Source organism: Arabidopsis thaliana, chromosome 5 (genome assembly GCF_000001735.4).
Source record: "Arabidopsis thaliana chromosome 5, partial sequence".
Lineage (NCBI taxonomy): Eukaryota > Viridiplantae > Streptophyta > Magnoliopsida > Brassicales > Brassicaceae > Arabidopsis > Arabidopsis thaliana.
In genome coordinates this window covers 25011942-25022611 of record NC_003076.8, presented here as the reverse complement: position 1 = coordinate 25022611, position 10670 = coordinate 25011942, and the positions used below count along the sequence as shown (strand labels likewise).

Below are 10670 nucleotides of genomic sequence, written 5' to 3'. Positions count from 1 at the left end.
TTTATGTAATTAAATCAAACATGGTTTGTATTTTTTAATAAAATGAATTGTTTTCCAAGTAATTGGGTCAAAACACAAAAGAAAAATACAGAGCAAATATTTTTGTAGTTATTGGGCTGAATATTGTTTGGGCCCAACAAGTCCATATAAATTAGGGTTTTCATATTAAATCAACCGTCTCTTAGGTTAAATCATTCGACTCCTTCCTTCCTTGCAGCAAAAAGCAATCCGCCGTCGAGCTTCGTTCGTCTCTCAGGTTCTCTTCACTTGATCCAAGTTTTAATATTTTTCATGTTTACATGAGTTTATCGGATCATTTGTTAATGTGATGGATTGGTTGGTGTGTTTGTGATTGTTTTCAGAAGAAGCTGCAAATATGGCGACAGCGTATCAACCAATGAAACCAGGGAAGGCTGGTTTGGAAGAGCCACTCGAGCAGATTCACAAGATCAGAATTACTCTCTCCTCCAAGAATGTCAAGAACTTGGAAAAAGGTCTTTCTTTTTTATCCTTTTATTTTGATTATCTTATCATTTCGCTTCAGCAATTTAGTTTTGAGCTGCTTTCAAAACCGTAAAGAATGTTTGAGGATTCAATGTTTTCCTAGTTTTAGTGAATTTTGAAGGTTTAGTTTTTTCAGTAGAAGATGATAGATTTATTGACTTCGATTTGCTTCAGTGATGATTCGAATGGTTTGAGAGTGGACATTTTGATACTGATTTATTGTTATTGTTCTGTTTCTACAAAATGATATGTAGTGTGTACTGATTTGGTTCGTGGAGCTAAGGACAAGAGACTGAGAGTTAAGGGTCCAGTCAGAATGCCCACCAAGGTTCTCAAGATCACTACCCGTAAAGCTCCTTGTGGTGAAGGTATGATGATTATGCTCATCTCATCTTTTATATTGCCTTCAGAATCACTAGAGCTTGTTGTTGGAACCACTCCCTTAGTTCATTTGCTCTATTAAACCTAGGATTTAGGTCTTAGAATTTGTGATTGTGCTCAATACTGTTTTATACTCTGTCACTGCAAGTGTCTTCACATTTGCTGAAACTCTCTTAACTATTGGTATTGTAAACAGGAACCAACACATGGGACAGATTCGAGCTTAGGGTACACAAGCGAGTTATAGATCTTTTCAGCTCTCCTGATGTGGTCAAGCAGATCACCTCCATCACCATTGAACCTGGTGTTGAAGTTGAGGTCACCATCGCTGACTCGTAGATCAACCCTTCTGTGGCTTTGGTATCTCTTTTCAAATTCTCTTAAGAAACAATCTTCTTTTCCCGTAACGACATTCCTTTTGAGTTAAAAAAAAAACAAATGTTTTGTTGTAGTGAAACCCAAGTTCTTATGTTTTCTTAATTTAATAGATTTTGAATTTTTTAATTAGAAGTTCGTCCTTTATTCTTAACTTGAGATCTTTTGACCCTCTCGATGACATAACTCTGTATGAAGTTACCAACTTGCTATCTCATTTCAAATTGAGAGATCTATTACGAGAAAGATTAAAGTTTAATCAGCCATAAATTGAAAAGCTAAGTATCACGAACATAATACTTTATCGTTGAACATAATACAACTCTTTCATCGTTAAAATAACACAACTACTATGTTTTCGAGTACAATTGTGAAGAGTCTAGTGATCTTTGGTCTCACTTTCATGAACCATCTCTTCAGCATCCTCAAACCTCTGATCATTGATTTGGAGCTGCAGTGTGAATACAAAAGGCAGATGAAACCACGCTCAATTTTTTAAAAACAAAAAAAGAGGAAAAATTGAAAGCAGAGTTTTGTAACTTTGTATTACCTCAAGCATAGGCTGATTAAGACCTTCATCTCCATTGGAATGACCAATTACACTAGTCGGACTCTGAGATATTTGCCACTCTGCATCATCATCTGTTGCAAACACATAGAAAACCATCACATTTCATTCGTACCATTCAAGATGAATACATTAACACACTCTTTAATTCGGTCTAAGTCATATGAAAACATTAATTACCTCCTCCACGAACATCCATCTGATCAGCACTAAACACCCAATTATGTCCGCTTTCTTCTTCTTCTTCTGAAAGATGCAATGAAACCAAAGATATAAATGGCTAGGTAACCAAAAAATGCAATTAGTGATACTATTAAACCAGTAATTATATGTTTTACCTTGAACTGGTTCAGGATTCAGCTCAGCACACTCGCAGAATACATCAAACAGCGTCTCCACTTTCATATGACAAGACAAAACGATATATCAGCTTAATAATATCCAAGACTCTTATATAATGAAACAGCCGATTCTAATAGCTCTAAAGATTGCTACATAACAACTCACACTGGGTAGAGTCAGAAGGAACAAGCCTCATCTCTCTGATCTTTGATAAGTCCAAAACTTCAGTGGATTCTGAATCAGACTCATCATCCTCATCTTCTTCAACTTCAATCTTCAAAACATTAAACCAAAAACTTAGCAAAATGAGAACAGAAAAGACTTAATCACACCTCTCAAATCCAATTAAAACGTGTAAGCCACTTTCTCAAATTCCAGCAAGCACTTGCAACAAGCAACATTACAGTACAGGCCTAAGAACTAATCACAATCAACGAGAACAACACTAATTCCCTTTTAAGCTACCAAGTCTAACAAAACCCAGAAAAATTGCAAGAGTTGAATACCTGAGTATATATACAAGGAGATGAATAAGCCTCAGGATCTCTAGAAACAGCGTGAAGCGATATTGATAAGAAATCAACTGCGTATCCTTTAGCCATGTCTACATCGCTCAGCCAAATTAATTTCCTGAAATCAAATCACAAAATTAAGCTAAGACATTTATCTCAATCGAGAAGGACTAGATTTTGAGTTAATTTTTGTACCTGGAAGTGATGTAGAGAGTTCCGGGAGACTCAATGGGACGGTTTCCGAGAGCGACGGCGACGGAAGTCTGAACGTGCATAAGTTCCTCGCCGTTAGATTCATCCAGTACCGGTTTCCCGGAGCCATCTTCGGTTCTGAGCGTGAAATCTCTTAGACCAGCCACCATTTTTTCCGATCACAAAGAAAGAATCGTCAAAAAAAACAGAGATTTTCAGGCAGGGTTTTTCTTAGGGTTTCTCAGAGGAATGATTTGTTACGTTTACTGATGAAGAACACTACAAGGCTTTTGACAAAATGGGCTTCGTTAAAAAAGCCCATACTACATTAAAACATAAGCCCACTAAACTATTGAGATCAGATAAGTCTCTCTGGTGGTCCATTTCCCTTGAACCTTTTTTGTTACTTTGTGTGAATGTAATGTTTGGTTGTTGATTAATGTTGTTTCGAATAAATTTTGTTATGTAAATATATTTATGGGTGAAAAATGTCGTTGTCTTTGAGAGTGATGAGGTGTGGGAGATGATGGATAAGGAAGAGATGGGGGTGGTCATTCATGGGGATAGGGGAAGGTTATGGGACATATAGAGATTGTGACAATGCTTTATATTAATGAACGGATCATTGTCAACAACGACTCTTCTCTTCAAATTGTTATCTATTTTCTTAACGGAGATGTCGGTTGATAAAAATAATATACATTCATTACGAGTTGTCTACTTCGAAGAAGGAGTTTATTTGGTGCCTCCCAGCTATGTGCACAAGCCTAGTTGAATTCAATGACTTATAAGTTTAGGTCGATGAGAATTTGGATCATATATCTAAAAGTACTGTAGAAGATTATGTTTTACCTTTGGGCATAGATTTGATTCAATGAGAAATGGAACGACCAAAAGTCGAAAGAATCGGACCAAAGTAAAACCATTCCTTAGAGATGATGAACTTCATTATATAGTGAATTCCAAGACAATGATTAACAAAATCACATAAGAATTAATTAGATTTTGGTAGTTCATCTTCAATATAAGAACTACGTTAATTTTTCGTCTTTACGGATTTCACTATATATTAATCTTCTTGGTTTTATAATAAAGGTAACGGTGATGAAAAAAAGAAGAAGATCTTTTTAAAATACAATTTTAAGGCAAACGAATACATGTCTGAAGACCCTATATACTATTACTAATATCTGTTTGACGTGCTTGTCGGTTTTAAATAGTGTCAACAAAAAAAATTAGACTCAACAACTCAATAATATACGTTTTTTTTTGTCAATTCTCAATAATATACGTCTACATCTATTTTGAGAATCTGTATAAGACAGCTAAATACATATGCTTACTTTAATGTTTCATTATATTAGTTTCAGATGCCATCTCTCATGCATGCATGTGCATTTTTTGAATATCTTATTTGCTAAACATCCAAAATCTGAAGAATAACAATGCGTGTACATATGCTCAAGAAAAGACAAAAAAAAAAAAAAAAAAAATCCAAAATCAGAGAGAAGTTTAAACCAAAACACATCATTTCATATTTACACTTACAAAAAAAGTCATTTACTCGAAAAACATAGACTTTTTCACTCTTCTCACCACACAAAATACTCCAAAGCCAATCAAAACTCTCTTAATATAATTACTTATACAAAATAACTAATCATCTTCTTAATTACTACTTTCACTCGTCTGAACCATCACAGAGGTGATCATCTTTGCTCTAACGTACCCAATAATCTATAAGATTTGAATTTAAGCTTCAATAATGGCTTCTCCTCGGGGAACCCTAACCCTAAACACATGTTCCTCTCCAGTGCACTTATCAACCTTCACCACCCAACGACTCTTCCTCATCACTTGGTCACGATGGTGATTTTTCATCATCATCTTCTGATTATCATTGACCCTCGTCACAAGTAACCCTTCTCCTATAGGTAAAAACTGCGTTTTCCTTCCATCGCTAAACCTCCATGACCCTCTCGAAAACGCGTTATAACCCACCACAACCGCCACACCGCTTCCACCCCCGGTTCTTGCGTTTTCTTCGTGATGATTAAGGATTTTTCCAACGATCTCTTGGTGGTTTTCGAGGTTACAATCCACGAGGACGAAATCTGCTTCTCCGAAATGATTATTGATTAGAGTGTCGTCGTTAGATTCTCCGACTACGAATTGTATCTGATGAATCTCTGATGGTTCCAACATTTTTTGGGATATGATTAGTTCTTCGATACCACGTAAAACGCATACAACTTGACCACGCGTTTGGTTAGCCGCTGCGATTAGTGCAACGAGTATGTCGGCGTTTGCTGCTCCGGCGCAAGCCACGGCTATCTTTCTAGCGCTATTTCCGGCGGCTAGGGCTGATATGAATTCGGCGACGTTTGGTTCTTTTGTCCTTTGATCCTGAAAATGCATATAGAGAAATATGTCAAAATGTGACATTAACTAATCTTTTATCGTAATTTGAAACAATATCACGGGTAAATGTTTTGGTTATAAGAATAAACTCTTACCGTTTTCAATGTACTAAGATAGGCTTTAGTAGCATTCTCAGCAGACCAAAAAGCCATTATTGTTTTTAGATATTTTGAGTCTTAGAAAGAAAATCCGATTTCTCTCAATCTCTTGCTTAGAAAGCTTTGAAGTTGTTGATGGTTTTGGTTTTACGGGTGAAGGTTCTTTATTTATATATTGGGAGATTTGTGGATGGGACAAGATTCAAACAGGCTGGTCCAGTATCATGAATAGTTTCTTATTGATATAAAGAGAAGGAGAAATTGAATAAATTTGGTCAAGTTGTAATTGTATCTGCATATGTATACAATATGGTATCTCTTATATGTATATATTTAAAAAGCGGATTGTCTCATTGTCGAGAGACCTTAGCTATTGTCACTGTTAATGTTCCTTATGATCTTAAAATTGAATTAGACTATGTTCAAGGGTTCTTCATAGTGGCATTTAATAATTAATTTCGGAATGTGCATCCCAATTCTTAATCATAACTAAAATAATATTTCTATAGGCAATAGACGAGTAGGAAAGGGCAACAAAATGTAATTAGAACTAGTGGAAAACTTTCTGTCATATATGGTTCAAATATGCATTATAGTGTACGGAGATTTATAAACACATGTGTACATGTTAAACAATGGTAAATATTGTGTGTAATACAAACATAGGTACAACACAAAATTTCTCTGAAAAAATCAGGGCTTAAACGTTAGTCATTAATCTGGATGTTGGAACATGCATACATGCATATACTCACATAAAGTATTGCATATGTATCATTAAAATTGATATGATAGATAGTTTCAACGCTAATTACCCAAATATGATTAGTTTAAACTAATAAGAAAGAAAAATAGCTAGGGATTGAATTATAAGGAAAAAATGAGCTGTAATGTCTAGTGCAGCAGGGGCAATGGAGATCTCAAAATATAAAATAAAAGTTATTTTTTAAAAAATAGTGCAACAAAAGAAGTGAATTGAGATTGGTACACATCTTAGGGACATAGAGAACATGGGTCCATGTTTGTTCTGACAACAAGCCTACAGTTTTTCTTACAAGATTAGATTCTCGATTTCACAAAACTAATTAGCTACAACGTACGGTTTAGATTAATGGATATATATATATTACGTTCTTGATTGTACAATCTAGTGACCGTCCTCTCACGTACGGGTTTCCATGAAGCTTCATATACACTTAATCTAATTATGCATTAATCATTGTGCAAACCAAGATTGAGAAATTAATGTTAAGCTTATGGTGAAACATATCCACTCTATAATATATCCTATAGTAATAGTATATCAATTGCTATATAATTCTTTTTGGATTTATGGATTTGGCAATCGCGTCTGACTAATCTTATTGTAGAAAACATTAATCGATTTTTACTAAATACTTTTAAATCGATATCATATACATATAAAGAGGTATTTCATATAGGTGGTGATTGCTACTAATGCGATAATGAGATGCAGTTACAAAAAAAAGATTGTGAAGGATGCGTTGAATCCAAAGGCACAAAGAGCCACAGTGTCCCATGCTGATAGATATGATTCAGAAAAAATGTTTGAATAGTTTTGGGTTTATTGAGACATGTTCTTGCAATTGATGAAGATATATCAGTGCACGATGCTTTTTCCACTTGAACTAGTTTCATGCATCTGTCATTATTATTTCTTTATAGTACTCTATCAAGATAAGGGTATTGAAAGGTTAAATTGGACCGAACTGGTCCAAAGGGCAAAGGTCCGAAGAGATTTTGATCTGGTTCAAGTTTTAATTTAGTGTGGGATATTGTGGTCCAAGTGCAACTCGAAACAGTTCCTATTGGTTGATTTGATAATTGTAGATCATGAACAAAGAGATAAGAAAGAAAAATATCAAAAGTTTGACAAAAACATAACAAAAAATAGCAAAACAAATATTTAGAGAACTTCTAAATTCTACTACATTCGATCGATTTCATATATTTTACTGGTCCGACGTTCAAAATACATTAGAAATGTTTAGATCGTATACAAATTTAAATAGCACAAAACTTTATTAAATACGTACGTGTAGGTATAATTGGAGTTCGATGCATGTACTACACAGTAGACATTATAAGACATTTTGAAACCGTAGACGTAGACATGAATCCTCAATAGTCTTTATCGTCGCGACATACTTCAGAAAAGTCGTAAAAGATTGTTTTTTCCGACCAAGATCAAATCACCGGAAGTATACATGTATTCAAACTAAATCTCGAATAATTGTAAGTGGGAGGAGGTAAAGAATTCAAAGGTTGGGATAAAAGAATGGGTCTATTCAATGATTTTATATGGTTGATGAAAAATAAAATCCAACCTAAAAATTAAAAAATTAAGCGAACGTGGGATTGGGATAATGTTGAGGAGGAGACAACGATAAAGAACAGTGAGTGGCTACAGATTCTGCGTCGACCATTCCAGGAGACATCATCTTTTATTAGTGTTTTTTTTTTAATATCATGGGTGGTGATTTGTCTTTTTATTTTATATGTTTGTTTGAATATATTAGCAAAAATGAAATAACCTAAAATACCAAACATTAAATGCTTATGGTGACCAAGGTAAGTTGGGCCACAAAACAAATTATAAACCCAAAATTAGAATTGCAAGTCACCATCGACGCTTCCGATCCACACCACCAACGTTTCCAAACTAGAGTCATGTGGTTTCACTACGCTTCCAAAACACCTCATTTTTGGAATCACGTTTGCTTACCGGCTTTGAGACATGCTATGCGCCTCTCCTTCCGCTTCTGTTTCCGCTTCGACCTCCGCTTCTGGTTCGCGGGCGAGTAACGCATCACCTCCGTTGATATAATGCTTCCTAGACAAAAACAAACATACTTTTATTTTAGCTTTGCCAAACGCACCACAACTTTTAACATACCACAACAAATTAGGACAAGATTCTCTAAATCATCTTTCAATTCGTTTCAAACGATGAAGGAACCTTCTTAAACATAACAGAGAATTCTAATACAAGATCATGATTCTATTAAAACAACACTGTGTCTTATGATTTATTTGAACCTCACTGATAAAGTTAGAGAGAGCTAAACGAAAAACAAAAGCTACCCATCTTATTCTATTCAACTTAAGATCAAACAGAAGCAAAATCAGAATCAAACAAGAACCCACAGGAGACATAACATTCCCATCCTGATATAACCATTGATGGAGTCTAGATCTTACGGCGACGTAGTGGGGTTTCACGCTTAACATAGACCTTCTCCATTTCGTTGAGTGGTCGGCTTGATCCATCTGGAAGACTCATAAACTTCCAGCCACCTCCGGCTCCACGTTTGCCCTTAGCACCCAATTTCTCAACCGTGATTTTCCATCCCTCTGATGAACGTCTCCTGCTGTACTTGTGGCACATCACTTCTCCTCTCCACTGGTTTAGAGAGCAAAAGGTAAAGTAACGTTTGTTATCACCAAGGAGAAATGACCAAAGAACGTCTAATAACTCAGCAAGAACTCAAGCAGGAACGCTGATGTTATATATCAATCAAAAGGCGTGGATCTATTCAAACCAATAACCTTTTAAACAATCCACAAGCAAGTTGCAATACCATTATTACTTTCAATCTTTCAAGGTTATTTTACAAGTTACCAAATTTAGAATAGAGGGTTCCAAACTTGCATCTAGTCTCAAGTTTTCCTTCTAAGTTGCAAGCAGGTCACTTGATAATTAACATATGGATGGGAAAATGTCTCAATAGACCAAATGTAGTAATGGTTTACTAAGTCAATGCATACTCAAGTGGGCAAAAGAAGGGCCTTACTTTCATTTTGTTGAACTCAAACCTTCGGACAAATTCTTCGTAAAGCATGTCATCCTCTTTCTTTGAGATCTCATAATGGACTTCATCCATATCTTTGATTGTACCATCCCATCCTTCTGGCATGACCTTGAAGTCGGGTTTGTAATTAAGTGAGGCCACATGAAATTCCCGGTCATGCGAAATGAAGAACCTGTATACCAATATCAAAATGAGGGTTAAAGGAAGACGAAGCCACATAATCCGCAACCTATTCAAGTTTGCATCATGATCGTTCACTAACAATGCTAGATCCAACTACCTTAACTATTTTGGCTATAAAGAAGACTAAATAAAAGAGAGTACACACAGTTACTCCATTTCAATTCATGTAAAACTGAAGTAACATTATACCAAGGTATAGAAATACTAGTCCATGTAAAGTAACTTACTCAGGGTACTCATCAAGCAAACGGTCAACAGAATCATCCAAAGGACGACCAAGCTTCCTCTCCTCTTCTTCTTCATCTTCTTTAAGAAAAAGAATGGCGTGAACACGCTGCCTCATAATCCTATAATCCTTAGCAAGCCTCTCAATAGTATACACCTCAGGATTCTCTTTGTGCAATCTATACATCTCAGTCTTCTCAGAGTCCTTAAGATAAGACCCTCTAGCACCTGGCTCTTTAACTTGCTTCAACAACACACTGATCTCCATCATTCTCTGTTTAATCCCATCAACAAAAGCCCTGCCTTGCCTATTATCTTGCTCAATCTCTTTAAGCAAATCATCATACTCATTCATTTCATTAACCAAAGCTACCTCCTTTGGACCCAATTTGCTCATTACATCACCCGAATCAGAAGGGGTGTTATCAGAAGAAGGATTCGCCGCGTTCTTCTGACGACCAACGGAGACACCATCGAAATGCTCCTTAGTTAAACCAGTAGACCACATAGATTTATTGTCCCAATCAAGATCAGCAGATCCTGTACCACCAAATGATCCTCCTGTTGAAATATTCCAGCCGTTATCATCGCCTCCAACTCCATCAGATCCTGATTTTGCAGAAAATGCTCGATTCGTAGCAGATTGTAAGATTTTTGATGAAGCGTTCTCAAGTAGAAACCCAGATGCTCTCGTGCTAGGGTTAAGTGAAACCGAGGAGAAACGATAAATGATCCTACTAAGGTTATACATTGCTACTGATTCTTCAAATCAAACGTTGAATCGCACGAACGCTGAAACAAAATCGAAAGAGAAGATCTAGTAACTTACCCAATAAACAACTAAAACACACAGACAAAAAGTTCGAATTTTGATTACATGAAGATAAGGTAGAGCGAGTTACCCAAGGAAGATGAGAAGTCGAAGCTCCGATTAATCGGAATTAATGGCGTGAAGGGAGTCACGATAGAGACCAACGGAGGCCAGTTACGACTGCGATAAAGGAAAGGGAAGGGTTTTGAGAATTAGCGAAGAGTT

The 10670-nt window shown here is 36.0% G+C and overlaps 4 protein-coding genes and 1 non-coding gene across 8 annotated transcripts; 2 read left to right on the top strand and 3 right to left on the bottom strand.

Moving 5' to 3' along the window:
* Window positions 1-47: 47 nt before the first annotated feature.
* Window positions 48-1412, top strand: AT5G62300 (Ribosomal protein S10p/S20e family protein). Of its 2 annotated transcripts, none has more exons than NM_125624.4 (4): window positions 48-256; window positions 363-494; window positions 759-872; window positions 1082-1412. In NM_125624.4, the coding sequence occupies exons 2-4, from the start codon at window positions 377-379 to the stop codon at window positions 1222-1224; spliced, it is 375 nt and encodes a 124-aa protein (NP_201036.1). In that variant the 5' UTR covers window positions 48-256; window positions 363-376; the 3' UTR covers window positions 1225-1412. The 2 variants fall into 2 exon arrangements, with proteins under 2 accessions (NP_201036.1, NP_001078781.1); NM_001085312.1 differs by having other exon boundaries at window positions 195-256; window positions 366-494; window positions 1082-1411.
* Window positions 1413-1480: 68 nt separating this feature from the next.
* On the bottom strand, window positions 1481-3437 carry AT5G62290 (nucleotide-sensitive chloride conductance regulator (ICln) family protein). 2 transcript variants are annotated; one of them, NM_125623.3, is made up of 7 exons: window positions 2878-3437; window positions 2677-2800; window positions 2336-2444; window positions 2167-2226; window positions 2009-2074; window positions 1811-1902; window positions 1481-1711 (listed from the first exon to the last, which is right to left on the bottom strand). In NM_125623.3, the coding sequence occupies exons 1-7, from the start codon at window positions 3042-3044 to the stop codon at window positions 1640-1642; spliced, it is 690 nt and encodes a 229-aa protein (NP_201035.1). In that variant the 5' UTR covers window positions 3045-3437; the 3' UTR covers window positions 1481-1639. The 2 variants fall into 2 exon arrangements, with proteins under 2 accessions (NP_201035.1, NP_001119478.1); NM_001126006.1 differs by having other exon boundaries at window positions 2009-2071; window positions 2878-3125.
* A 909-nt stretch (window positions 3438-4346) lies between these two features.
* Window positions 4347-5752, bottom strand: AT5G62280 (DUF1442 family protein (DUF1442)). The gene is made up of 2 exons (NM_125622.4): window positions 5391-5752; window positions 4347-5280 (listed from the first exon to the last, which is right to left on the bottom strand). The coding sequence occupies exons 1-2, from the start codon at window positions 5445-5447 to the stop codon at window positions 4627-4629; spliced, it is 711 nt and encodes a 236-aa protein (NP_201034.1). The 5' UTR covers window positions 5448-5752; the 3' UTR covers window positions 4347-4626.
* A 1701-nt stretch (window positions 5753-7453) lies between these two features.
* AT5G00695 lies at window positions 7454-7669 on the top strand. Its single transcript, NR_144222.1, has one exon. It is a non-coding gene; the product is annotated as an uncharacterized misc_RNA (transcript).
* A 130-nt stretch (window positions 7670-7799) lies between these two features.
* Window positions 7800-10655, bottom strand: GCD1 (ribosomal protein L20). 2 transcript variants are annotated; one of them, NM_001203667.2, is made up of 5 exons: window positions 10537-10655; window positions 9637-10426; window positions 9209-9398; window positions 8616-8817; window positions 7800-8247 (listed from the first exon to the last, which is right to left on the bottom strand). In NM_001203667.2, exons 2-5 carry the CDS (start codon window positions 10383-10385, stop codon window positions 8126-8128), a joined length of 1263 nt encoding a protein of 420 aa, NP_001190596.1. In that variant the 5' UTR covers window positions 10386-10426; window positions 10537-10655; the 3' UTR covers window positions 7800-8125. The 2 variants fall into 2 exon arrangements, with proteins under 2 accessions (NP_001190596.1, NP_201033.2); NM_125621.4 differs by having other exon boundaries at window positions 7832-8817; window positions 10537-10641.
* Window positions 10656-10670: the final 15 nt, after the last annotated feature.

What these genes read in the sequence shown, in the direction of transcription:
- AT5G62300 (NM_125624.4), top strand. Translation starts at nt 377, where the DNA reads ATGGCGACAGCGTATCAACCAATGAAACCAGGGAAGGCTGGTTTGGAA. An exon ending in TGTCAAGAACTTGGAAAAAG is followed by an intron (nt 495 to 758) that starts GTCTTTCTTTTT and finishes AATGATATGTAG; the next exon opens with TGTGTACTGATTTGGTTCGT. An exon ending in TAAAGCTCCTTGTGGTGAAG is followed by an intron (nt 873 to 1,081) that starts GTATGATGATTA and finishes TATTGTAAACAG; the next exon opens with GAACCAACACATGGGACAGA.
- AT5G62290 (NM_125623.3), bottom strand. Translation starts at nt 3,044, where the DNA reads ATGGTGGCTGGTCTAAGAGATTTCACGCTCAGAACCGAAGATGGCTCC. An exon ending in GAATCCTGAACCAGTTCAAG is followed by an intron (nt 2,075 to 2,166) that starts GTAAAACATATA and finishes TGCATCTTTCAG; the next exon opens with AAGAAGAAGAAGAAAGCGGA. An exon ending in GATGGATGTTCGTGGAGGAG is followed by an intron (nt 1,903 to 2,008) that starts GTAATTAATGTT and finishes TGTTTGCAACAG; the next exon opens with ATGATGATGCAGAGTGGCAA.
- AT5G62280 (NM_125622.4), bottom strand. Translation starts at nt 5,447, where the DNA reads ATGGCTTTTTGGTCTGCTGAGAATGCTACTAAAGCCTATCTTAGTACA. An exon ending in ATCTTAGTACATTGAAAACG is followed by an intron (nt 5,281 to 5,390) that starts GTAAGAGTTTAT and finishes ATGCATTTTCAG; the next exon opens with GATCAAAGGACAAAAGAACC.
- GCD1 (NM_001203667.2), bottom strand. Translation starts at nt 10,385, where the DNA reads ATGTATAACCTTAGTAGGATCATTTATCGTTTCTCCTCGGTTTCACTT. An exon ending in TTGAGTTCAACAAAATGAAA is followed by an intron (nt 8,818 to 9,208) that starts GTAAGGCCCTTC and finishes TCTCTAAACCAG; the next exon opens with TGGAGAGGAGAAGTGATGTG. An exon ending in TGAAACCCCACTACGTCGCC is followed by an intron (nt 8,248 to 8,615) that starts GTAAGATCTAGA and finishes GTTTTTGTCTAG; the next exon opens with GAAGCATTATATCAACGGAG.